Here is a 27,988-nt window from a genome sequence, read left to right as displayed (position 1 = left end):
GGAAAAAAAAACAACTTTACCGTATGTTCTATTGGCATAAAATAATTTTGCTTTTTGTTATAGAAAACCTCTGTACGGTGTGAGCCCATCTGAAGAAACCAATCAAATAAAAAGCGTAAGTAGACCATACTAAAATTATTTTGTTGAAATTGGAATAAGTTAATCTTGACTTTGTGTTGCATTCAGTTATCCAATGATCATGTGAATGAAATTGGTCCGACACACGAAAAGGATGTTTTGCTGACTACCGGCCGCGTGTATGACTCTCCACCCTCAACTAAAAAGAACTTCTACGTTGACTCGACGTCCACGTCCACATCTGGCTTTAGCGACGACGGAAACGGCAAACATTTAAACGACGGTCGCTCTAGCTCACATGGATCTCATAAGGAGCGCGCAATTACTAAGCACTTAAACGATTTCGATGAAAACGCCTCTTTTTGTGACGAATACGGATCCCGGTTTGGCCTCGACGATAATAACATCTCGGTGCCGAACGTGGTCGAGGTTGAAGCCCGCGAAAGCCCGTTTGATGCCTCGATGAAATACCAAGTCACTGACGATTCCAGTGAGACTTCCAGCATTGTGAGTGGGGATACAGTTGAGGAAAACCGCTACGCTATTGCCCACCATCCAGACGAGAGCTGGGAGCGAATAGATCCAATGAAAAAGGTTCAGACTCCGGTCTAAAAAACGTTCTATAAAAAGCTACCATGTCCAAGACGCTCGGCTCAGTGAACTTATACACGCGAAAGGTCCGTAAATGCGATAGATTGCGATCGCAAAAGCTTTGTAAAAAGCTTGAAGAAAACTATATGGCATCGCTATTATTTAGATCGAAATAGGTATTATCAATTATAGCGTACGTTAATTTTTTCAGATGTCATATTTTATAATGAGCGGAAAGTATCAATTATACACCCATTTTAAATGTAAAATAATTGCAGAGTTGATTTTTTGCATTTTTGCTTGTTTTAAGCAAATAAAAAAAATAAAATAAAAACGTGCTCAATTTGCGTCTTAATCAACACTTTATGTCGTCAGAGAATCTGATAATCATCACGGCAACTTTGTGTATTTCAGCATTAATTTAAGTCAGTCTAAGACAGAACTTTTAACGAGCGACATCTCGTTCAGGTGAGACAGGACAAAATGAACAAAAAAAGTCTGCAAGCAACAGTTCCTTTAAGTTTCGTCAATGTCTGTTTGTTTCGTTAAATGTTTGTCCATGGTTTGTTCATGTTGTTTTTGTCCATGTTATTGCCATGTTGTCTACGTTTTGTCCACGTTCTTATAAATGTTTTTTTATTGTTTAGCCCTTGTTTTTTTCCCATATTCTGCATTGGTGCTAGTGAAGAGTCTTCTCCCTTACCTTATTTGGTAACCACTAACCCCTAACTCCTTTAACCACTAACTACTAACCCCTATAACCACTAACCCAGTAACCATCAACAGCTAGCCCCCTAACGGGTAACACTAAAAGAGGGAAAAGGGAAAAGAGGGAAATCGACACTAAAAGAGGGAAATAGGGGAAAAGGGTAAACTTTTTTCTAAAAAAGGGGAAAAGGAAAAGAGGGAAAACAGGGAAATGCTGCGTAGTAAAAAAACGAGATTTTTTAAATTTGATTTTATTTACTTAACTTTGATAATTAAAAAAAGGGAACAGCAGAAAATTAATACTAACAAGGGAAAAGATGAAAAATAAAGAAAAGAGGGAAACAGGGAAAAGGAGGGGCGAAAGAAAAACAGGAAAAAAAGGAAAAGAGGGGAAAACTGTCCCTCTTCTTCCTGTTTTCCCTCTTTACGACTATTTTCCCTCTTTTCAACTGTTTCCCTGTTTTCCTTTTCCCTCTTTCTTTTCCACCATTTTTCCTGTTTTCCCTCTTTTCTTGACTTTTTATCTTTTCCCTTGGGTTAGTATTGATTTTCTGCTGTTCCCTTTTTCTAATTATCGAAGTTAAGTAAATAAAATATAAAAAAATCTAATTTTTTTTACTAAGCAGCATTACCCTGTTTTCCCTCTTTTCCTTTTCCCCTCTCTTAGGAATGCAAGTTTTCCCTATTTCCCTCTTTTAGTGTTACCCCCCCTAACCACCAACTACTAACACTTTCCACCAGCCTATTCTGCTATGTACCAGAAGATTCTTCACTAGTGCCTCTGCATTTTTTGGAAACTTTTTTTGAGAAAACTTTTTTTGAAACATTTTGTACAGAAGTTTTAGGAAACATCACAAGCTTTTAGAAACTTATAGGCTAGGGGAAGTTTTTGAATGTTCCAATGTCTGTGCTGTTAAACTCTCCTGTCCCTTTAATTAGTGCATGTCCGCTATGTCCACAATATACACTATGTCCACAATATTCACTATGTCTGCTATGTCCACTATGTCTGCTATGTCCAGTGTCCACTATGTAGTGAATATTGTGGACATAGTAGACATACCGGAGATAGTGGACATAGCGGACATGTACTAATTAAAGGGACCTTGAGTCCGAGAGAGAAGCCAGAAGGCTGCGATAAATTAAAAAACTCTTGTACTCTTGCATACAAATGACATTCTTCTATTATTTTTGTAATGAAGCACAAGAGATCAAATTGCAATTCAATATTTATTTAATAATTTTCATGAAGTGTTGAACCTAAAAATTTAATTCTGAGTAAACAAGTTACATTGCTTTTTTTGATAACAGATATATGTGTTGTTGTGTTGTAACAGAAGATCACGGAAGTTTAATTCTTTCTCTCCCGTACCCGAGTGATAATTAAACAAACAACACACATGAAGAGAACGAAGATAAGGATTTGATTCATTGACACCAAGTTTTCGCTTTGAATTGGGACAGGATTTCTTAGACTGGCTCCATCAACTACAATAAAACAAAAAAACATCAACTACAATATTTTTCTTAAGTTTCATAGAATAGTAATGTGGGGTAAGTTGAAAACTGCTAGCACATATTATCATATATTTTTAATTAGGATTTTATTAATTAACAACACTTTTAGGAGCGGTGAGAATACAGTTGTTATTTTTTGCTTACTACTAAAACATAGACCAGCACAACTTATTACATAATTATGTATTCATACCACAATTTGAAAAAAACTTGCATTAATTTATACCCAGAACATTTTCAAGGTATATATATCAAAATTGCTTAGATCGTTAGATGTACAGTTAGCATCATGTCCTGAATGTGTTTTTAACAATTAACACTGCTTTTTTAAAGTCTGGAGCCTAGTGATATATAGCACTAATTCTGTAAATATTCGAAGCTTACTACTAAATGGAATGACAAAATAATTCCTATCTTATCTCATTCTACTATTTGTATACGTAAGTTTTTAATAAAATATATTTCTATATAGAACACTCACAAATGCACGTTCTGCCATCAGTAGATAAGTAGAAGCCGTCCATACAAGAACATCTTGGCTTCCCATTCATCACAACACACTTTTGTGAACAAGTTTGAGGTTCAAGCTGTAAACAAGTACAAATTGTTTGATATAATTTTTTTAGCTCCTAACAATACGGATACGGGTATTAATTTTTACAGATTTAGTAAATAATTTAAATCTGGGTCGCTAACTGTCGCTGTACCATTTATAAAAAAGATCAAAAATCAAAAAAAGTCATTTAATTAAAAGTTTGGTAACAAAGTTTATGGAGAATTCGTCATGAATTGCAACTAATTCCTGAAAACAAATTAATATGAGTGAAAGCTAAAAGTGGGTATTTTCTGATTTTATGTAATAATAATATAATAATAACTTTATTTGTCTGTACAATTATGGTAGCGAAGGTTTAGAAATATTTTAAACTAAAAAGCAGGATATTGCGACAAAACAACAGCTGTTAGAATATGTACAAATGCTTTTATGTTATTACACTACACATAAAATGATATCAGTTGTTTATATGAGCCTAGTGCCCTAGTTAGTACCAGTTGTAATACCTCATCGCAAGCAGACACAATTTTCAGTGGCCCAATTGAGTACAGCTTAGAATTTGGATGATTCACTTGTCCAACAAAACGCTTTCTGCGAGATGGGCAGGTCTGGCAAAAAGATAAAATTGATCAAGGTTAAATTTTGGTGATTTTATACAACTTGTGCGACTTGTGCCCATATACCAGTTACTAAGTATGTAGCCTTAGGAGATTTTTTGAATTTTTTTTGTATTACTGGTATTTTGAACCACACATTAATGAATACTGGGTTAGGGTGATTAACGCTTAGTATCTTGCACAACCCAGAGGTAATGGACTAATGGGTTCAAGGCTCATCGCTGCTACTGTTAGTGGGTGTATGTGTCCTTGGGCAAGACACTTAATGGCAATTGTTTCAAACCAGTGGTCACTAATGGGTTGTCTAAATTATCTGCCACATATGAATAAAAAATAATTACCTACAAAGTAACATACTTGGTAACTCGTAAGCTGGCACAAAGTGTATGAAACAGAACACCCGTGTCTAACAACTGTCATTTTAGGCCATGCAAGGATAAAATTACACAGTTTAAAAAACTTACTGGTCCAGAACAGCTTCCTGAGGTATTGTAGCAGACATCCACTTCACAGTGAATGTAAATTCTCTGATCTGTGATATTGGTCCAGATAAAGGAAGCCACACCAGCTGAGATGTAATACGTCTCATAGTTCTTTACCACCTTGATATTCGGTTTATCCATGGCAGAAGCACAACTGGAAAAAATATTGAGCATGACATACAACTAGGTAAGTAAATACAAGTAACCGATTTTAAAATGACATAAAATCATGTCTTTACACATAAGTCAAATGATTGATATTATATCTTAAATACAGATAAATATTAGAAAAAAAACATATTTTGATCTCGTAAAATAAACTGTCTTATTCAATTTTTTGTTCTACTTTAGGACAATTACAACTGGCTTAAAAATGGCTTTCATTAACTGGCTTAAGAACACACGTGCCCAATAGGATGACAAAATCGAGCCTCAAATCCTACATACTATATTTCAAAATTAAACAAATTACTGTCGCATCTGCCAACAAAATCCATTCCGAAGAAAAACAAAAAAAACTTACCCTTCTTGAATAATGTCATATTTTTGCATACTACGGGGGTCGGCTGTTGGTGTTGCCCAACATTTTGGAGCCTTTATAAAATACATAAAAATAAAATATTAAAATATCTTTAAATATTTGTTATCAGAAGTAAAAAGTTTTTTATTTTGCATACTTCCGCAACTTGATTTTAACAAGATAATTAAAAAAAACTTTTATGAGTAACAGTTTAAATTATCTACCATTGGCTCAACAGATTAAAAATATAAAAGTGTTTAAAATTTTAGAATCCCAAATAAAAATGCATTGCAAAACACACAATGTCAATTTAAACACATACGAAATTTTTCTGTTAAATTTGCATTTTTATGAACAAATATTTGATAATAAATTTACCTGCAGCACCATATGTGCATTATGCTTATTGATGGTAGCCTTGAAATAAATGTATTCTTCAACCAATACATTTGGAGGATTTGCACCAATACCTTGGAATGGCATGGTGCAGTTCTCATCACGGAACAAATTCATAGAAATATCAAATCTTCCGGCACCACTCTGTGCAGCAAGCGCAAGTTTTCTGGTGTATTAAAAGTTTATTTGTAAGAAATTTTTCATATTTTTTATTTATCTTTTATATTAGGACTAAAAAAGACCTTTTAAAAAATTTGGGCCGTCATACATATTCTACGTAATGTTGGTTTTAATAAAATTGTTTGGCAGCAATAGCAACAGAATCGCATTTGTACAGATTTCTTTCGTTTTATAAACTTTAGTTTCACACTACATAAATTTTTGCAAAGTCATTTTTTATTAAATTTTACATAAAAAAAGTCTTTTATCGGAAAATAGTTATATTTACAGAACAATATTTCCGTATAAAAAAATTGTATCACAAGATTTCCTTACTCAATTCGTGGGTCAATAGGGCTGAAATCAACCTGTGCAGTCCTGTTAAAGGTGCAGTTGAAAGTGATGCAAGCATCAAAGTAACGTTGGATGACACCTGTGGTGGGTGGCATGTTACGGACATCGTATGACAAGGTTATTGTTTCTTGGTCCATCTATTAAAATAGAAAATTTTTTTAGTTTTTTTTTTCTCTGAAAATAGTTTAAAAATATTTTTGATTTAATTTTTATGTTATTGAATAGGTATTCATTTTGTCTGGGTTATTTTTAAATGTTTATTTGCATGAGGAAATGAAGTTATTAATCTCAATTTTTGTGAGAGTTATAAAAAGTTAAAAATGGCATTTTTTGGAAAAAAATGGTTACAGTTTTTAATAGGAAAACGAGTGAAAATCAACTTACTGCCGTTCTCACACCGCAGGATAAAATGTCGAAAAGCAAAAAGGTAACAGTTAATTTGCCATCAGGTAAAGATAAGATACGTGGTTTGCAAGCAGCATCAACATTTGCAGGAAGGGGTCCAGGTCCAGCTATAACCAAGTCCGCAGGTGATATTCCAGCATTGGTTAGGTTGCAGTAGTCGATACTGTAGTTAAAGGATTGTAATAAAAATTTAGTGAAAAAAATATATAAGTGATTGTAATAAAAATTTAGTGAAAAAAATATAATAACCCACAAAGTAACATAGTTAGTAACTCGTAATCTGGTACGAGGTGTATGAAACAGAACACCGTGTTTAATGACTGTCGTTTCCCAGCCATGCAAGGATAAAGTAAATTACATTACATTTATAAATTCATTCTATTGAAAGAGTAGTGGACTTTAAATGCGACCCTTAAAAAAACTGCAAACTTAAAAATGCAAGGTGCCATATCACAGTCCCGAGAGTATTAATAATCTGTAAGAAAGCAACTCCACAAATTAAGCTAAAATTGACAAAATTTAATATTTTATTCGGAGATTTTATTTTACCCTATTTCAGTGGCTAGACAATGCTATCATAAGTGCCTTTGCGGACATTTAGAAAAACTTTAATTTTTTTTCCAGCCAGTGAACAATGGTTCAGTTTAAGTTGGTAGCCATACACATATCAGCAAAAACTTGTACATGGTATAAGATAAACTTACTTTATGCCGACCAGTGAAGGCTGGCATGTTAGACTTGTGGTAAAAGCTTGGTTCTGCAACGCCTGGAGGTTCAGTTGAGCTATATTCTTCTTAGGGCACATGTTGTCCAAATGTGTAGTCACTGTTTATATATGAACAACTTTAATAAAAACTAAAATGCTTGGGTATCGCGATCACACAGTTTGTATAGTAATAAGTGTGTATATTTTTTCCACAACATTTAATAACGACTTCTGCTTGGTGGTTATTTCCCTCTTTTTATTATTTGTTATTATTATGATTTAGATTGACATACTTGGAAGTTGTAAAATTGTTATTATCTAAACTACATAAATTAGGTCATTTTTTGTTTAACTCTCTACTTACAAGAAGCTGGAGCTCCATCGAAAAGTGAGGTGTTGAATTGACCGCTTGCAATTGCTTGAGAGATCACGACCAAAACTTGCTCTTGTGAGACCACTGGGGCAGTTTCATTCATTACCAGATCGTACCTGAATTTTGTAATAAAAATAAAATACATGAATATTCTGTACTTTATTCTGTGGTTAGCAAACTACAACTGTTATAACCCAGGTATTCTGTATCACACACCTCATGTATACAACTTTTTGGTGACGGTGTTTTTTTAAAAAAAGATGAAAAACTTACAAAACAATAACGGATCCATTTCTTAATTCTGTCACTATTAAGTCTGCATAGTTTATTGGAGCCAGTAGTTGTCTCATTAGGTTTTTGAAGTTAGCAATAAAGAGTTGAGATGCTGGACTGTTTAAGTTGTTGAAATCAAGTTGGAACAGATCTCTCAATCTTTGCTGGAACTTGTAGTGAGCTGGTGAAATATAAACACTATTTATGTATGTAGTGCAAAAAATGATTTTAAACTTCAATGGTTTCAAGTTTTCATTTGGATTTTACCGAGAACCAAATGGCCGGTCTGTTATGCATATCCTTCAATAGAGTTTTTATATTATGAATGAATGTAACTTAATTTATCCTTTTGTGGCAGGAAAACGACAGTCGTTATAACACGGGTGTTCATACAATTGCGCCAGCTTACGAGTTACCATTACGTTACTTTGTGAGTGATTATTTTTTTGTGGGTTTTGTATTTTTTTGTGTATATTAGAAAGAAATATATAGTCTGTACATTTTACTCAAATAGCCAGAAAACAATAAATGTATTCAGATGCAATAAAATTTAGTTAGCTTTGTAGCAACAGCAGCAGAAAAATAAATTGATTTTACTTACCCCGACATTTGTTTCCTTGTTTCACTTTGTTTGGTGGACAATCACATGTAACAGGGTTACTGCCATGTTCATTGCAAACAGAACCTTCTGTTGTGCAATTAATGTTTGCACAACTTGTTGTATTGACAGAACACAGTGTTGAACTGATCCTACTGTGGCCAGGTCTAAAAACATTTAAGATTAATAAAAAAAGTCAATAAAAACATACTTTTAGTTAAAATATGTACTTCTGCAACTAATGTAAGTAGACAAATCTGCATGCTTCCACTTTGAATGTATTTTATTTACTATTTTTTTTATTCGTTATGGGTGAGGGCCTTGTCAAGGACCTGGGATTTAGGCCAGATTTGGCCCATTACCCCAACACCCAGGAAGGCCATTTAAGTCCTTCTTGCGAGGGTGCCGCGACACTTCATCGCAGTCAGAAGCGTAATATTGGCATCATTTTTTATCCTCGTGTGCTTACGAGTTACCATACTTTCAACTTTGTGTATAATTAACTCTCTTTGAATGTAAAAGAATCACTTAATATAAAAGTAACCATATATTATATTCTATGTGTGTGAGATCCTGCAGCTTGGCATTTCATGAGTCCAAAGATAAGACCAGGATTGGCTCATTACCCCAAAATCATACACTACTTACAAGCAGTCACATTGGAAAGAGCCAACCAAATCTGAGCATTGAGAACCAACTGAGCACACAGGGGGAGAGATGGCGCATTCATTGGTGTTGGTGCATGGACTTTGCGGGGACTTGCCGGCTGGTCTAATGTGAAAAAATATAAATTGTAGATGCGAATTTGAGATATAGTGCGTTAAACATATTGATTATCCAATTATGCAGAATATATTTTTATGCAGAATATATTTAAGTAACGAATATAAAATATATTTTTAGGTATCAGAAGAGTGAATATTGATATATTGAAACTGAAATTAATGAAAATACACGGTGGCCTCGGGAAAATGAAACATAAATATAAAATTTGTGTTTTTTTATAGCAAAGAATGAGAATGCATAAATTAATAAAAATGTGTTTAAAGTATCATAAATAGTAGGCTATCAACAAATTAATAAGACTGCTGTGATAAAAAAATGATATAAAATTAAAAAAGAATAGGACAATACAAAAGAAAATTGTTTTTAACTCTAGCATTTAGCAAAGTAATTTTCAAATATTATTAAGGAACTTAAGCACAATTTGATTCCTAATTTCAATTACCTTGAGTATCCCATTTTGCAGGCGCATTCATAAGACCCTGGTGTTTCTTGGCAAACGGATGTTGCATTATCACATATGGTTCTGTTGTTGCAATCTGGGATATCAACACAAACTCCTGCACCGTCCATTTTATAACCCGGCTGGCAGGAACACCTGTAAAACCATTGAAGGTAATTCTACAGTTTTTAAATTTTGTTTTTTTGCCTTTTATCTGTAACGCAAAAGTTTAAAACATTTTTGAGCTTTAAAGTATTGTTTTTATCGGTGAAAACTTCAGATTTAACTGTGGGTGCCTAAAACATGTGCTAAATATTTTTAAAAATATGTGCAATCTCGCTTTCAGCACAAAAAAAGTTTATAAAATAAGCGGACAGATATTTCAACCCTGGTCAAGAACAAATATCACTGGATCACTATTATTTACTAAGAAAAAAAAATAGTAGGGCTAGAATCTAAGTGTTGCGCTTTGTAATTTAATTGATAATATAGCTTTTGCTTACATATATGATCCTTCAGTGTCCAAACAAACAGCTGCTGATCCACCAGCTGCACAGATGGTAGGATTCATCGTACATTCATTTACATTGACGCAGTTTGATGAGTTTGAACTGTCTACCATGAAACCAGCGTGACATGAGCAATTAAATGAGTTGACCACATTTGTGCAATTCTGAGCACAGTTGTCTGTTCCCTCTGCACACTCATCTCGGTCAATACATGTTGTTCCATTGCCTAAAAAAAAAGGTTTATTAGAATGGTCCAGAAAAGTTTAAATCTATCATTGAGTTATAATAAAGGTAAAAACAAACATTTTGTTACATTAATTATCATAACTATATTTAGCATATCAGCTGTGTTTTATATTTTCATCATGGTATGTTATTTCTACTGTCTTTTGACGAGACTGACCCAATCTCGTTTGGAAACTTTTGTTTTAAAACAATTAAATTATTTAAAACACCTATGTACAGTTTGGCAACATATTTAAAGACTAATGTATTTTATCTTATATCTATCTACCATTGCATACAGGTCTAATATATCAGCATTAATTATTAAGAAGTTATGTTTTACCAGTTAAATGAGCAGGGCATGGGGCACAGGTGAATCCAGATTGTGGAGCCGGGACATCCATGCAATTCCCGAAACATGGGTTACCTGCACAACCATTGGCATCCTCGTTACAATTCACCCCATCATATGCTGCTTTACAGTTGCATTGAACAAGCTGTAACATTATCAGCAAGAGTTTAACACACAATCTAAAAACTGCATCAGAAGTGCCAATTAACAAGTGAAAAGTATTAACTTCTTTAAAAAAAACTTAAAATGTTAATATGTTTAAAAAATAATCTGCACTTCTTAAACAGTTTCACTGGTGTGTTATTACAAACAACACAACAAATCAAATAATCTTTATATTTTAGTAGATACGGATTCTATACCTTTAAATGACAACAGATTTATTTGAACAAAGAACATAAAATACAGGAGGTGGGGTATCATAACTTCCTAATATTTCCATTTATTTTCCACTTACACCATATTTGTCAGTTCCATTTACAATGCTTTCTTCCCAAAGGCAAGTTCCACGCTTGTTGCAGTCACACACAAGCATTGGTACTTCTACAGTGACTTCCAGGAAGGTATCATTCACTGTTACTTGAAGGGCGATTGGACTGCTTACAAAATTGGCAGCAGAACCAACAAATGTTAGAAGCCCAGCAGCTGAAAGAAGTGTTTAGTTATGCAAATCTTTTTTTCATTTTCATAAGGTTTTTACTTGGTAAAATATGTTAATTTATTGTTTTTAAGTTTATAGAAAAGTATTTAAGCTAGTTTACAGTGACAGGAGTTTGTAAAATTACTATTTGAACATATTTAGTCTTTTTATTTATTACTGAATATATAGGTATTTTATTTATACAAAAGAAGATATAAAATAACTAAAGGGATTTGTGGATTTCAATAGCCAGTGCAATTGGTAAAATACAGACATACAAGGAAACATTTTTAAACAGAGACTTACAATTGATAGTAACTCCCGGGATCTCATCACTGTTGACTGAGAAAGACAAACTATTATTGTCTGTGTCATTTGCCTTGAACTGCATTGTAGTTAAAGCACCAACTTCCATTCTTAATGTACCGTTTACCACAAACGGAGATTGCTCAGTGTCATAGGTAAGTGTTGGGGCGGTGTTTGCTGTAATGCAAGACAATCATTATATTAAATAAAAATTAAAAATGTAAGGGAAATGCTGCAGCATTAAATTATTAAAGTTAAAATATCTTAAAAAATGTGTACTACCTAAATCTTGATAGATTGTAAACAACAAATTATTTGGAAGTGTAGTGTAGCTAAAAATGTTGAAAAATACTGTTTTATTCTTTATCAAAATAAATAGTTTTAAACTAACCTGCAAGTGCTTCTAAGCGTTCTGCTTCTTGTGCTATGTTTCCACTGGACACAGCAAGCTGCTGATTTCCAGTAAGGGCAAAATCATAAACACAGGCAAGATTCTTCATTCCACAAATGGTAATTATGTTGGACAGTGTAGTACCATTAAGACTGTCGACTAAGTTTCGTAAAAACTCTGGAACTTTATTTGGTCGATTGTAATATGCAAATGATTTGTTTGCAGAGTACATAAAAAGAGTTTCTGCATATTGAACAAGCCCTGCAGAGTAAAGGTAATCATCAGAATCACTTATACTGCCAATGTGAACACCTATGTTTGCTTTGACGATACATTTAACGGGTATTGTTTTAAATCTTGGACAATACACTAAGTAGTGTATGTGACAATACACTTAGTAGTATCTGTTACAAAGCGGGAATTCCTTGGTTGTGAAAACTGATACATGACAAAATAAAATATTATCACCTACAAAAATATGTGGTAACTGATAATCGATCCCAAGGAATATAATGTCTGTTTGAGAATAAAACTGGCAAAGTACCAAACTTGGTGGGTCATTTCATGGGACTTTGTTTGTATTAATTTGTAAGCTCAGTAGTTGCAGCTGGTGTGGAAATAAATCAAATTTAGGTTTGGTTTGAACCCAGTATAACAATATAAGTATAGACTCAAAGTCAAGAGTAACTTAATGGTGCCATAATTATCTTTGGAAAGCCTAAATTACAATACTAAATACATACAGATTACAGAATACTCAGAAAAGTTAAGTCTTGTATTAGATCTAATCTTAACACATAAATATAATGTTATTGGAATGTTATATCCATGTTTATACTTACATGACTGCCCAATAGGAAATATTTTCATCTGGTCAATGGTTCCATCCAAAAGTTGGCTGTGGTTCTTGATGCGCAGTGAAGTTACATTGACAGATGTACCGTTTCTGTATTCAATTGGACCTGAAACCAAAATAAGGATTTAAAACAAAAATGACTATTTTACCCTATAAATAAAAACTAATATTGGAAGAGTATCAATAAAAGTGGCTGTTAAAATGAACATAAACAAAACTCACAGTAAAAATCTTTTTTTATTAATTTAAACATATTTTTGTGGAAAACCAGGAAAAAGGTTACACAATATTTTATAACAAATATCTTTTACCCAACAATCCTCTCATTGAGCTTTCAAATTCAGGTGAAAATTTGTTTGCGAATCCCACAACGCCATTGGCAGTGAAAGCAGTAACAGTTACGTTTGGTGAAAAGACAACTTCGTAGTTTATATTACTAGTTTTGCGATACACTAAACCAGAAATAATTGCTGCATCTCCAATACCTAGAACGTACAGCTAAGTTAACCATCTAAAGTTTAACAAAAGGTTATGTACAATTGTAATGCATGATGAATATAATTTATAGGTAAAACAACATATGTAACTTGTAAGCTGGCAGGAGGTGCACCCCCGCGTTATAACGACTGTCGTTTTTTCGGCTATGCGAGGATAAAGTAAGTTACATTTATTTATTCAAAATACAGAATATTTGCTAAAGTTAACAACTTTTAATTTGCAGGTTTTGTGTCATATAGATTTCATGCAACAGTGTTCAAATAGTTTCTTATCAATTCTGTCATCCCATGTTATAAATTTAAAATAGTACTTACGTGAGGGAAACTGTGTGAAAACTCCATTGATGCGGACAATCGTATCATTCCCTGCAGCATTGGCGGAAAATGTAACCTGAAAATCAAAAAGTATAGCTACCAGTTTGTCTCCACAATATTTTGTGTTTATATGTTTTTATTGTAAGTGATAGTCAATATAGTACAAAAAACTTTATTTAATGATCTCTAATCCAAAATTGTTTTTTTGATCCAAAATTGAACTTACTGTATTTCCATTAGCCAAGTTACTTGCAGCAATAGCTGTGAAAAATGTGGCTTTGGTTTCAGTTCCGTTAATATTAAGTGCTGGTTCAGCTCTGCCTTGCATCATAAACTGTCCTGGTTGATCAACAAGGATGTATTCTCCATGTCCATTGAGTGTAAATTCAACTTGGTCCTTGTTGGTAAAATGAGGATCACCCCAACCCCAAACTGTAAAAATATGATATTTTTTTATTGTTTACAACAAATTACCGAAACATTAAATTTGATTTGTCTTGGCAGTCATCACCATCAGAAATCAGCAGAAAATAATAGGAAGTTAATGAGATTGTGCAAAAATTATAATTATTTACATAAGTTTTATTACAAAGATACCAATCAAAGTCTAATCAACATTGCAGAAAGTGCCGAGAAAGACTAACAAATGTATTATTTCAAACCGCCAAAGTTTAAGAAATGTGGGATACATTCAAAACTTGCCTGAAAAAACATAAAATATAAACCGCCGCAAAATATAACATTACCTGTTCGACGAAATCTAAAACTCCTAGATGTGGCCCGTGGTCTAAAGCGAAAGAAACCTCCACACATGAAAGATATAGCAGAACGTGACACTTGACGCCCACAGCAATTGTTAAAGGAATCTATTTCTTCCTCTGTATAATTAAATTAGCGTTTAGAATATTTATTCTTCTCTCTAGACTTAAACTATTTACTTAATGCTGATGGATAAACATTAGGCTTTAAAAATGGTTCAAAAGTAAAGCGAGTTCAAACTACTGTCTTTTTTATAAGATCAAACATCCAATGGTCCACAAAGAGGTTAAACATTTTTACCTAAACTATATTTAAATAAAAAAGATTTTCGCGTTTGTTTTAACCCCGGTGATGGGCTTAAAGTAAACATGAACACATACAAATAATATATTTAAAACTTTGTGAAAATAATATTAATCTAACCTCTGTATGTTGTAACAGCCTGCCTAGGTGGCATACTTGATCGTAGGATATTTCGGTAAATACGACTAACGAAGCTGAATCGACCTCTGGTATAGCAGCAGACCGGTGTATTTTGAGTTGCAAACGCGGATTGGAAGCAAGTTACGTCTAGACAAGCGTATGGCAGAGTTAGAAACATAAGGTATTAATGTTATTTAAGTTTTTTATAAATTTAGGTAATAAAGTTATATTGTAAAACAAAGTATCTTGCCTGATTGAAAGCAGCTTAACAACATTGACAAGCAAGGTTTTTAGCAAGGCATTTGCAATACTGCTGCATAACATTTAAACCAGTTATAATTTCGGTGTTTTAAAAAAAAAACTTTTTTTTATTTTATATGGAGCATCCTACACTTACTAATATTGCAGTCATATTATTTTTATTTCCACTTACCAGGTGTGGTTGGCAATCCCAGTGATCTATCACGACTTGTGATTTCTATCATATCAGATCGCAGGAACCTCATACTAGGTGCACATGGTCGAGTCTGCGGATTTACATCTGGTACTGTTTGGCGTTCCATCCATCTTAGACATTTGTGCTCTGAGCTGTTGGCGTAGGAATACTCATACAGGTACATGCCATTGATTCCTAATGAGTAAATATAAATTTTTAATTTTGAGAGTTGTAGTTTTTTAAAAATATGCAACCCATAAAACCTGCTTTTTTATCGCAGCTCTACTATATATTTTAAAATCTATAGCCCAGACCAAGGGCTTGTGCATGAAGAATTTCAATTTTTTTATATAGGGCTTTATTAACATGTTAAACTAGGATTTTTGGCACTATTTAGTTTAATAGAAACAAAAAAATACGAATATAGGTTTATGTAAGTAAACAAAACTATTACCAATGTTGCTGCTTCTATCTGGAGTGTACACTCCCCTTCTGACATGTTCCAAGCCATTTTGATTTCCCAAGCCAGTCAAAACATTGTTGACTATACGAATTGTTGGGTCCTTCACCCATTTCATTTCACCAGGTTGGTAAATGAAGAATACAAACGACCTCTTTATGTCAGAAATTATCACGCACTGGAATGTACTTGTCTGTGAAAATAAAAGGAAAATAAACACAATGTAAACAAATTTAGCAGCAATATTTGTAAGTACACAATATAAAAATACAAAAAAGGGAATCAAATTCACAAACACATATAAAACACAAAATACATATATATAGCTATAGCATTAACCTACACAAAATTGGTCGAATATGAATTACACACAAATTAAAGTAGTTACAACATTGAATTAAGTTTGGTAATTTATCTTAATGAATAAATTCTTACCAATCGTGGGTATCTTGCAGCAGGAAACATAAGCATTTTATTCCATTGAACTACTATTAATGTTGTTGCAGTCATATTGTAATTATGCTTTTGTTTGACCATTGTTTTTAATGTTGAAAGACCAGGCATGGTGTCAGGTAGTCCATTCCTATCTTCACGCACCTAATAGAGTATTTTATTGTATATTTGGTAAAATTACTTCGGTAAAATTAAAGATTCTTCAGCGGCTTTGAGTTAATAACATAAAATCGTTCAATTTTTTACTGTAATAAAAACACATGTAATACACACATTGTGATATACACGTCAGTGTAGGCCTACTTTTGGTTTTGCGCTCGCCTTTGTTTTCTTTATTGGAAATATCAGTAAAAAGCATAATCTGTACACCAATTAGAAAACATGAATTAAATTACCCTTAAAATGACAACTAGTATATATTGGTGGATATAAATAAATTTGTAATGTTACTGAAAAAGGTAAAGCATAATTTTTCATATGCACATAAAATTAAGTAAATCGAGAATTATATATTTTTGATTTAGTAAATGTAAATTGAATAAACAAATGAAACCAATATTTTAGTTAAATATTTCTTAGTGATAAAAAGGGTAAAAGAAGTCGTATTATTGAACACTTGTGTACCATGTATCTGACATCCCTGCTATCAAAATGATCCCAGAATGGAGCCAGGAAACTAAATCGTTCCAAATTAACCGTTGGAGTGTTCAAAGCCAAAGAAGCCGCAAACCAAGATTTTGGGAAGGTTATCACCCCATTTTTGTTTATTGTGAAAGATCGGGTGTAGCCACCAGCAAGGGGAACAGGAAGCCTGGTTTTGGATAAAGTAACTTAAGTTAGTCTTTTTTACTTCGGTACGCAAATGAATATAATTTTCAGGCACAAAGTTTAAAAGACAATAATACTAACGAAGTTACAAAACACAAGGCATGAAAAACATGTACAATATCATAGATAGACACTACAACAACGGATAATCGAAATATGTGCTATTTTAACAAGATTTTAATACTTATTTTGTAGAATTCATGTTTTAAACTATTTAAAAGTTCATACAGCTTCATCTCACAGTAAACAATAATAGGTTAAAAATTAGCTAACACGAAAAGTATATAAGTATAATAAATGAAATGAAATTCTTGATATATTTCTACTCTTTTTGAAACTTGTGAAATTCAAACTTTACTATTTCCCCCCAAAATAAACATCTTTATTTTTTTGAATACCTTAAAGTGATTGACTGGTAATTCAATCTCAAGGTTCTATAATTGGTCATTGGAAATAGAATGATCTTGTTGCACTTTTTGCCGTTACCACTGTTGAAACATGTACAAAATTTATGAGTAACTGTAAATGTGAATATGTGCATGAATAACTGTAAATGCAAATAAATGTATAAACAACTTTAAATGTGAATAAATGTATAAACAATTGTAAATGTAAATGAATTTATAAATAATTTTAAATGCAAATGAATGTATGAAAAATTGTAAATGTAAATAAACCCATGAATAATTGTAACTTAAATACATTCATTATAATATGAGCGTTTTATTTCGTACACCTGTACCATACAAGTTACAATGTATGTAACTTTGTTTTTTAAAATGTGAAGTTTATAAGTTGATAGAAATTATTGGCTGTGAGTTAACAAAACGTGTTTTTGAATTTAATTGTCTGTTTTAAATCTATGGCTATAAAATAATTCTCCTGTGAACAATAATAGAAAAATATAATAATGTAACTTACACGTAGCCAGATCTGCAGGTGCATCTATAAGATCCTGGCGTATCTTGGCAGGTAGCATTCGAGCCACATGGATTTGTTGGGCATTCATTGATGTTCATATCGCAAGTTGTGCCTGTAAAATGGTAAAGTCAAAAGTTTAAACATTCATACTGAAACACATTTTATAATTTAAACATTGCCAACTCATCCCTAAAGATTTAAACCCAACAATGTTGGCAGCATCAAGGGTTAAACACGGTTGTACCTTTCGGCTAAGAACCTAGCACTCTACCTCACAAAACAAAACTCTACAAAAACTTTTACCTGTCCACCCACGAGAACAATTGCATGAAAACGATCCAAGGGCTTCTACACAGATCCCATTGCGGCCACATTTAGGTGGAGACATTTGACATTCTAACACGTCAGCATCACACTTGCCAGTAGTTCCTCGTCTGTAGCCAGTGTTACACACGCATCTATGGCCAGTAGCAGTAACCTGGCACTCACCATTTCCACAGTCAACCCCAGAGCAGAAGTTTGAAGCTAGAACGAGATAATGTTAAATATCAATACATACCAAAACAAATACCAAAATAGAAAATCCAGAGGCATATTGTTGAAGTTCTAAAACACTAATCAAAGGTCGCATATAAGTTAATGCTATATGAAAATAACCATATGTTAGCACTAATGCATTTTGTTACCTGAGCACGATGTTACTCCATCTCCAAAGGTACCCGATGGACATTGGCATTCAAAACTTCCAATTGTGTTGATGCATGTTGCTTCTGTTCGACAATTATCTGTTTTCATTCTGCACTCATTTGCATCTGTGTATAAAGGGTAGGGATTACGGATGTAAGTAAAAGTCTGCACTCATCTTTATGGGAAAATGATTTAATAGGTTCGAAATATTGGAAAACTGTTTACTGGAGGGCTTTTTAACAATTAAAAAGCTAAATTTAACTATCTGCCCAAAAAACACTGACTGTAAGCTAAAGTTAACTTCTTGTGGTATGTTAAAATATAGTAATAGTGACCTAACTACATTTTATACACTGTACAAAATGTATGACCACATTTTATAAACTTTAAATGAATTAAAACCACTTATTATTAAACATATGTTTAATGAATACTTCTGGAATAATTATTTATCATAAATAAATGTCCCTTCTTTATAAGTTAAAGCATTACAGACTAGGGCCTTGTCCATAGACATATATACCAACAACCACGACAGCAACAAGTCTTGAATTAGCTACCTTTTGGTTTTTAAGGATCAGTAATTTGTGTGCCATGGTATGGGTATGCATGTTATGTACCAGTAAGAAAATGTTTTTATTTTTATTTGTACAGACCTGGCTCTGGAGAACCAAGTGAGGTCATGGGGAAGTTTCCAGAAGTTATTGCCTGTTCAATCTGGTCTGAAATTACTTTTTTTGAAATTACTTCGCCAGGGCGTTGAGGGACAACCAAAGAACTAAAAACAAAATTATGTTTGAGAATTAAACATTTTTGCACACATAGACCATGTCCTAAAGGTCTTTCCTTAATGAAAACATGGTAAACTATTTCTAGTTATTAAGGAATTTAAGTATAATATTACAAACAATTAGGACGATCTTTATCTTTGAAAGCCTTAAAAAAAATGCCTGTGAGGAGGACTTGTGTTGCTCAAGCCACCAAAATAAATTAAAATATCCAATAAACAAATCTATAAAACTCTTCTTACTTAAACACAACCGATCCTTGCATAATGGACTTGATTATGATATCCACATTAGTTCCAGAAGCTGAAAAGATAAGACGGAGTGCTGTCTTAAACTCCCTGATCAATTTTTTGGTAGCAGGTGAACTCAAATTACGGTATGTTGCCAGAAATGGTGCATCAAATTTAACTGAGGCGGGAACAGCATCACCTTAAATGGAAAAACAATTTAAAATGTGTATAATTTCCGCTCGCCTTTAATTTTTCTCAGTGGCTTATATTTGGAAAATGAGGCAAACTTTAAGATTAGAGTAAGTGTTGAAGTATATCACAAATATCGTCTCATTTTATATTTTTCCCTTACTTAGTGGGACTTGACAGTTCGTTCCAACCCATGTGCCAGTACATCTGCAGGTGTATGCCATATCTACCATAGAGCATGCACCACCATTTAAGCATGGGTTATCAGCGCAAGTAGTTGCTCCTGGATTATAAAAGTTATTAGGAATGTTTATTTGAAATTTGCTTTTTAGCAATACAGTAGGCATAAAACTACTTTAAAATATATAAAATATATTTTATCATATTCTCTAAATGTATTATTATGTGTTGATTTCTTTATTTTTATACTACATTGTATCTTTATTAACATATGCAAGAGCCTGTAGAAGTCAAAAAATTAACAAAAAAAAATTATTAGTATTCAGAAAGTTTTATATATTTTTTGAAATCTTGATTTAGATGAAGCTTTAGCTTTTCTATAGAGTTTCTTCTGCAAGCAACAATGTTATTTTACAGTAACTGAATTCAATTATTCTTGTCTAATCTTATAAACAGATGGTATTTTATGACAGTTGTTTTGTTGCCATGTGCTGTGTTTTGGTCATTATTTTATCTGTGCCACCGCAACCCAAAAAAACAAATAAAACTTTTTGTTAACCTGGTCGGCAAGTTGGAGGTGGTGCTGACCATACACCATTTGGAAGACATCTAGTTGTTGAAGCACCAGCTAAAGTGAATCCCGCGTTACAGGAGTAAAGCACCACCGCTCCTTTTTTGTTTACACTAAGGTTTGGGAAGCTCGTACCATCACTAAATGTTGGCGGAGCAGAACAAACTAAAAAAAATTATAAAAAGAAAGAAGTTTATAGGTGAAGGAGCGTCATAGAAAACATTTAAGAAAAACATTTGATAAGAGTAACATTTTATAAAATTTTAAATGAACAAAGTCATATAAATAAAAAGAATTTTTAAAAAGCCATATAGAAATCCTAAAAACAAAAGACTAGTTTTGAATACCTTTTAATTATAATGTTTTAAAAATCTTTAAAAATGAAGAGAGACCTAATATTACATAGTTTATACATACAGCACGAAAAAAGTGTTTGGTTTAATGTAATTTACTACATTACTACTTTAAAAAGTCCTGTGAATGTGGCCCTGACCTGGTGCTCATAGAGAATGATTCTTGTGTAAAGAAATGCAGTTAGGATCTTGGCTACAAAAACGCAACAGACAAAAATTAAGTCCAAACAATTATTTAATAAAAGATATATATTTAACCTAAATGGCACTGCAGTGTCTTATAAAAATAGAATCTTATTTGAATAAAAGACTGACAATGGACGTGATTAATGTCTGTTAGTTTCGTAGAACCAGATCCAAACTATGTACGACTGATGATGCATTAAGAAAAGGTGGTTCTACAAACGTTTGTAAATACAGTACTAGTTAGAATGGAACAATTCAATGGCATTCAACCCTAATGTAGTATATTTCAACTCACAGTTTCTGCACTCAGGAGGTTGTGAGCTCCAATGCCCATTTGCACAGACAGCAACACTGTTACCAACTAAAGTAAACCCACTATTACAAGTAAATGTAACCCTTGCAAATGCGTCATATGAAGCTAAGGCAGGTACGAGTGCTCCATTTGTAATATTTGGAGCAGGGCAGCCGAAGGGAACTAAGAGAAAGTGTTGAAAGGAGTTGTTTAATATTATGATAAATAAGAAAAATATATCAGGGAAATATTCTGTTATAACAATAACATAACCAACTAATGTCATATTCTTAAAGAAAGGCATACGTCATTAAAAGCATAAATGTATATTACCTTGACAATTGGTTATAGTTTTCCATTTGCCATCTGTTGGACAAGTCATGATTGCACTACCGTTTCTGAAAAAACCTTTGTTGCAATCGACTCTGGCTGTAGTACCAGCGGCATATGGACCAGCGGGGGTTATTGAACCGTTTGGAATGGTGAGAGCAGGGCATCCTGAAATATAAACATTATACAACTAACTAATATTAGAAATAGTTACCTTTAGTGCAGGCAGAGGTAAACAAACTACTGATTCTTAAACGTAAACAACAAGAATTAATATAAATCAGGAAAACTGAATGATTTCATATTAAACATTGTTTGATAACTCACCCCTTCTGCATTCAGGAGGTTGTGCGCTCCATTGCCCATTTGCACAGACAGCAACACTGTTACCAACTAAAGTTAACCCACTATTACAAGTAAATGTAACTCTTGCAAATGCGTCATATGAAGGTAAGGCAGGTACAAGTGCTCCATTTGTAATATTTGGAGCAGGGCAGCCGAAGGGAACTAAAAGAGTGTTAAAAGAAGTTGTTTAATAGTATGATAAATAAAAAAATATATCAGGGAAAACATGCTGTTATCCAACTAATGTCACGTTATAGGGGCATACCAACAAAAAATCTAAATTTGTGTATTGATAGATATGCTCCTATGTAATCTAAAGGTAGCATCAAAGTTTCAAAATACGAAACAGCTTATTCGACCCATGAGTAAAAAAACATTGGCCGTGACACAATCAATGCATAAGATTTTTCTTAAAAAATTATTTCACTCAAATTTGATCACAATCAAACTTTATTTCTGATTTGGCATAATGAAAGCTTCTTCTTCAAGAGTATAAAAAAATGTAAAACATAAACAGTATTATGTTTTCTGACTAAGCACTTTTTTTATTAATTAATTTTAAACACTTTTTTTATATTAAAAATTCATTATATCTTAGTGTTACATGCTGTACTATTTTTTTTGTGAAAAAGTAATTTTTTTGTGTTGAACATTAGGTTTGAAAAATTGCTGAGTCGGCATAATCTGGTATGTAGCTTGGTTTAATCAAAAAATTAAAACAGAATAAAGTTTACATTCTTATTTTATTACATATATTCATAAAGAAGAAGCATTTATTTTACCACATCCAAATAAAATTTGGTTTTTCTTCAATGGTTTTGAAACTAGAAACAGTCAAATGCAAAGTGACTTTTTTCATATGGGAAATTTCATGCAGTATCGAAACGACCAAATTTTTTTACTTCAGTAGATTTTTACGCGTTTTTTTTTTATAGCTGTATCATTTTGGCAGACTTTGATATTAGGTCACATTGGAGCATATCTATCTGTATACAAATTACCATTGGTATGTCCCTTTAATTAAGGAATACATACATCATTAGAAACATAGATATATATTACCTTGACAACTGGTTATAGTTTTCCATTTGCCATCTGTTGGACAAGTCATGATTGCACTACCGTTTCTGACAAAACCACTGTTGCAATCGACTCTGGCTGTAGTACCAGCAGCATATGGACCAGCAGGGGTTATTGAACCGTTTGGAATGGTGAGAGCAGGGCAATCTAAAACATAAATCTTATGAAACTAACTAATATTAGAAATAGTTACCTTTAGTGCAGACAGAGGTAGACAACCTACTGATTCTTAAACGTAAACAACAAGAATTAATATAAATCAGGAAAACTGAATGATTTCATATTAAACATTGTTTGACAACTCACCGCCTCTGCACTCTGGAGGTTGTGCGCTCCATTGCCCATTTGCACAGACAGCAACACTGTTACCAACTAAAGTAAACCCACTATTACAAGTAAATGTAACCCTTGCAAATGCGTCATATGAAGCTAAGGCAGGTACAAGTGCTCCATTTGTAATACTTGGAGCAGGGCAGCCGAAGGGAACTAAAAGAGTGTTAAAAGAAGTTGTTTAATAGTATGATAAATAAAAAAATATATCAGGGTAAACATGCTGTTATCCAACTAATGTCACGTTATAGGGGCATACCAACAAAAAATCTAAATTTGTGTATTAATAGATATGCTTCTATGTAATCTAAAGGTAGCATCAAAGTTTCAAAATACGAAACAGCTTATTCGACCCATGAGTAAAAAAACATTGGCCGTGACACAATCAATGCATAAGATTTTTCTTAAAAAATTATTTCACTCAAATTTGATCACAATCAAACTTTATTTCTGATTTGGCATAATGAAAGCTTCTTCTTCAAGAGTATAAAAAAATGTAAAACATAAACAGTATTATGTTTTCTGACTAAGCACTTTTTTTATTAATTAATTTTAAACACTTTTTTTATATTAAAAATTCATTATACCTTAGTGTTACATGCTGTACTATTTTTTTTTGTGAAAAAGTAATTTTTTTGTGTTGAACATTAGGTTTGAAAAATTGCTGAGTCGGCATAATCTGGTATGTAGCTTGGTTTAATCAAAAAATTAAAACAGAATAAAGTTTACATTCTTATTTTATTACATATATTCATAAAGAAGAAGCATTTATTTTACCACATCCAAATAAAATTTGGTTTTTCTTCAATGGTTTTGAAACTAGAAACAGTCAAATGCAAAGTGACTTTTTTCATATGGGAAATTTCATGCAGTATCGAAACGACCAAATTTTTTTACTTCAGTAGATTTTTACGCGTTTTTTTTTTATAGCTGTATCATTTTGGCAGACTTTGATATTAGGTCACATTGGAGCATATCTATCTGTATACAAATTACCATTGGTATGTCCCTTTAATTAAGGAATACATACATCATTAGAAACATAGATATATATTACCTTGACAACTGGTTATAGTTTTCCATTTGCCATCTGTTGGACAAGTCATGATTGCACTACCGTTTCTGACAAAACCACTGTTGCAATCAACTCTGGCTGTAGTACCAGCAGCATATGGACCAGCAGGGGTTATTGAACCGTTTGGAATGGTGAGAGCAGGGCAATCTAAAACATAAATCTTATGAAACTAACTAATATTAGAAATAGTTACCTTTAGTGCAGGCAGAGGTAGACAACCTACTGATTCTCAAACGTAAACAACAAGAATTAATATAAATCAGGAAAATTGAATGATTTCACATTAAACATTGTTTGACAACTCACCGCCTCTGCACTCAGGAGGTTGTGCGCTCCATTGCCCATTTGCACAGACAGCAACACTGTTACCAACTAAAGTAAACCCACTATTACAAGTAAATGTAACCCTTGCAAATGCGTCATATGAAGCTAAGGCAGGTACGAGTGCTCCATTTGTAATACTTGGAGCAGGGCAGCCGAATGGAACTAAAAGAGTGTTAAAAGAAGTTGTTTAATAGTATAATAAATAAAAATTTTTTACGGAAAACATGCTGTGATTAACAATAACATATCCAACTAATGTCATATTAAAAGGGCATACCAACAAAAAATCAAAATTTGTGTATTGATAGATAAAAGATATGCTTATACGTAATCTAAAGGTACCATCAAAGTTTCGAAATACGAAACAGCTTTTTTTAAAAATGTGTTTTAAAACCGCCAATTTGACCGCGAGGGTAACAATAATTTGACTCTGAGACAATGCATGGGATTTGACATAAAAACAATTTTTATTAACTTTAATCATGATCAATTTTTATTCCTGATTTGGCATTATAAATGCTTATTCTGACTTTTTCTTATGGGAAATCCCATGCATTAACTGTTGTCAAAACAGACAAATTTTTTTTTTAAACCAGCTGTTTTTTTTCACGAGATTATTTTGAAAAGCTATTTTGGCAAACTTTGATGGTACCTTTAGGTCATATTGGAGCATATCTATTCGTATACAAATTTTCATTTTTCATTGATATGCCTTTTTAATTAGGTAATGCACACGTCATTAAAAGCATAAATGTATATTACCTTGACAATTGGTTATAGTTGTCCATTGGCCATTTGCTGGACAAGTCATGATTGCACTACCGTTTCTGACAAAACCTCTGTTGCAATCGACTCTGGCTGTAGTACCAGCAGCATATGGACCAGCAGGGGTTATTGAACCATTTGGAATGGTAAGAGCAGGGCAACCTAAAATATTAACCCAAGTTTAAAAAATCAAAGTATTTCTAGATCCTGTACTAAAATTGTGTCAGTCAAGTTGAAATTTTGGGTGGTAGGGTCAGTTTAGAATCCTTGTTAGTTTTGATCAAAAAGTGAATTTATTACTAGTACTGCACGTAAATAACACCTAATACTATGGTTTGCTTTAAAAATCAGTTTTAAAAACTAGTCTTGGTCCAGTGCTATAGTTTTCAACATGAATGTAATGAAGCTTACGAGTTACTATGTTACTTTGTGAGTGATATTTTTTTAGATTTTTTTTGACTACAGTATGTTATTGTATAAATAATTGGTATTATTTTTTATTTTTATTTAGCACAAGCCACTTTTTATAATTTATTTCCCTGTGAAGTGCCTGTGTCTGAATTTCAAATATATTTATCATACAAAATCTTTTATTATTTTGTGTTATTATTATATTAGTGTATTTTATTTGAATAACTCCTGAGGTATAAAGTTTTTAAATAAAAACAAACCTTTCGAAATTTGACAATAAAAATCTACATAACTACAAAGTGGGGAAAGACGGGACGAAAACTAAGTGGGGAAAGACGGGACATTTTTTGTTTGTTTTTAAATAAATATTATTCCACAACTTGTAGTTAACCTAGAAAAATTAACTGCTGGTGCGATTATCTTTTCCACGTAAACTTAATCTATATAATGTTAAACGGTATTATTATGCTGGTTTCATCTATAATTTAAGACACATTGCCTGTTTTTTTTTATGTCCATGTCTCATTTTTTTCACAGAACTAAAATCAATTTTATGAGACAAAATTAAAGTGCGCGAAATATTCCACTCTACTTTATTTAACTAGGGTGCTGGATTTGTGATTCAAACTCGCAAACTATAAAATTATAGCAGTTTTAACATAATTCACTAGACGTTCAAAATGAGCATTATTGTTATTATGTGTTTTTTTGTTCGACAACGAATTTTAATACTTAGAGGCAGTTACTGCCTTTTCCGCGCATTTTATTGAACGGCGAGAATACTGTCGAATAATACTGTAATCCGTTTTTGTCTATCACCAAATTGGTGATCGTAAAAAGAGATTTAAAAAAGTCTCGTCTTTGTCCAATTCCGCGAATGAATGAATGTAACGTACTTTACCCTCGCGTGGTTACCAAGTATGTTACTTTATCGGGGATTTTTTTGGGAGATATTTTATATGCCACAGTTTGATGGCGCCGCTGCCTTTAAAGGTGGCTGTACACAGTATCCGGAATTCGTCTGTTTTGTCTGCTTTGTCGGGATTTCGCTTCCGCATGCGGATTCGCACGCCGGATACTGTGTACAGCCACCTTAACTCAGAGGCTACGGGTTTAAGGCTCGACGCTAAAATCCTTGTGGGCGTTGTCCTCGGAAAAGACACTTAACGGCAAGTGTCTTGGACACACACGGCCACAACGGTAGCAACATCGAGCCCGCAACTATAGTTACACAGTGTTAAGTGCGTCTGCTCAGATTTCACGATTTTGATACTCAATGCTACCATCAACCCTCTAACGGGATCAGCCTACATTACAATAAAATTCTCCCTAATGATCGACCACAAAGTTACACACATTCAAAACAGCTTGTTACATTCGAGTATTTTATCATATGGTACATAGGAAAAGTACGACACACCTTTAGCATAATACCCATGTTATAATGACTGTCATTTTCGGTCATGCGAGGATAAAGCAAATTATATTTATCCATTCTATAAATAATATTCAAATAAACTAATCGTGTTTTAAGCAATTAACAATCGTCTGTGGTAGTCGTAAGGATACGGTTTTAAAATTCTTTGAATGTTTTTAGTTTACTACCAAATGTAAAAAGAAAAAAAAGAGCGAAAAGGTGTTCCATCTTCCCCCAACCTACTGTTTTTCATTTATCGGTCCCTATTTCTTTTAAATCGAAGCCCTTTACGTTATTGTTATATAGGTCAAATTAGGTAACTTACTTTGTGAAGCTCCGCATTTCCAGAAGCTGACAAGATAGAAGACAAAGTAGATGAAACGAAGATACGAACGCATGTCTGCTTTCGTCTAATAAGTCAAAAATCAGACTGAAAATATCTTGAGGTGTTAGGGTATAATAGGACTTATTACGTTAGGGTATAATGGAACATAAAACGCAACAA

The 27,988-nt window shown here is 33.0% G+C and overlaps 2 protein-coding genes and 1 long non-coding RNA gene across 5 annotated transcripts in view; 2 read left to right on the top strand and 1 right to left on the bottom strand.

The window, feature by feature from the left end:
• The window catches only part of LOC149738696 (uncharacterized), a 15,880-nt gene extending 8,301 nt beyond the window's left edge, over positions 1 to 7,579 (top strand). Inside the window, exons 13-17 of one of the 2 annotated variants that reach the window (XM_089874365.1) lie at positions 64 to 115; positions 187 to 2,931; positions 3,368 to 3,492; positions 4,618 to 4,737; positions 4,902 to 7,579. In XM_089874365.1, the coding sequence (XP_089730491.1) occupies positions 64 to 115; positions 187 to 690 (556 nt within the window). In that variant the 3' untranslated portion in view covers positions 691 to 2,931; positions 3,368 to 3,492; positions 4,618 to 4,737; positions 4,902 to 7,579. Of the gene's footprint in view, positions 1 to 63; positions 116 to 186; positions 2,932 to 3,367; positions 3,493 to 4,617 lie in introns of both variants that reach the window. The other variant, XM_089874364.1, reaches the window with a different exon arrangement.
• LOC149738694 (uncharacterized) lies at positions 2,589 to 27,965 on the bottom strand. 2 transcript variants are annotated; one of them, XM_089874311.1, is made up of 46 exons: positions 27,809 to 27,965; positions 25,653 to 25,817; positions 24,873 to 25,052; positions 24,549 to 24,713; positions 23,468 to 23,647; positions 23,144 to 23,308; positions 22,064 to 22,243; positions 21,740 to 21,904; positions 21,410 to 21,589; positions 20,564 to 20,740; positions 19,988 to 20,107; positions 19,648 to 19,834; positions 19,274 to 19,395; positions 18,617 to 18,742; positions 18,234 to 18,455; positions 17,931 to 18,042; positions 17,408 to 17,497; positions 16,806 to 16,992; positions 16,164 to 16,325; positions 15,723 to 15,921; positions 15,266 to 15,463; positions 14,833 to 14,979; positions 14,397 to 14,528; positions 13,877 to 14,082; positions 13,651 to 13,726; positions 13,150 to 13,323; positions 12,825 to 12,944; positions 11,983 to 12,243; positions 11,592 to 11,768; positions 11,103 to 11,290; positions 10,637 to 10,790; positions 10,063 to 10,294; positions 9,563 to 9,715; positions 8,983 to 9,105; positions 8,338 to 8,501; positions 7,737 to 7,917; positions 7,455 to 7,579; positions 7,089 to 7,209; positions 6,364 to 6,547; positions 5,962 to 6,116; positions 5,449 to 5,632; positions 5,074 to 5,144; positions 4,533 to 4,704; positions 3,958 to 4,059; positions 3,377 to 3,482; positions 2,589 to 2,865 (listed from the first exon to the last, which is right to left on the bottom strand). In XM_089874311.1, exons 1-46 carry the CDS (start codon positions 27,879 to 27,881, stop codon positions 2,729 to 2,731), a joined length of 7,200 nt encoding a protein of 2,399 aa, XP_089730437.1. In that variant the 5' UTR covers positions 27,882 to 27,965; the 3' UTR covers positions 2,589 to 2,728. The 2 variants fall into 2 exon arrangements, with proteins under 2 accessions (XP_089730437.1, XP_089730438.1); XM_089874312.1 differs by lacking the exons at positions 24,873 to 25,052; positions 25,653 to 25,817 and having other exon boundaries at positions 27,809 to 27,961.
• Positions 12,199 to 15,445, top strand: LOC149738695 (uncharacterized). Its single transcript, XR_016384591.1, has 4 exons — positions 12,199 to 12,256; positions 13,407 to 13,494; positions 13,560 to 15,013; positions 15,269 to 15,445. It is a non-coding gene; the product is annotated as an uncharacterized LOC149738695 (long non-coding RNA).
• Positions 27,966 to 27,988: the final 23 nt, after the last annotated feature.

Source organism: Ciona robusta, chromosome 3 (assembly GCF_009617815.1).
Source record: "Ciona robusta chromosome 3, ASM961781v2".
Taxonomy (NCBI): Eukaryota; Metazoa; Chordata; class Ascidiacea; order Phlebobranchia; family Cionidae; genus Ciona; species Ciona robusta.
The sequence above is the reverse complement of the archived record's forward strand: the minus strand, read 5'-3'. Positions and strand labels throughout refer to the sequence as shown.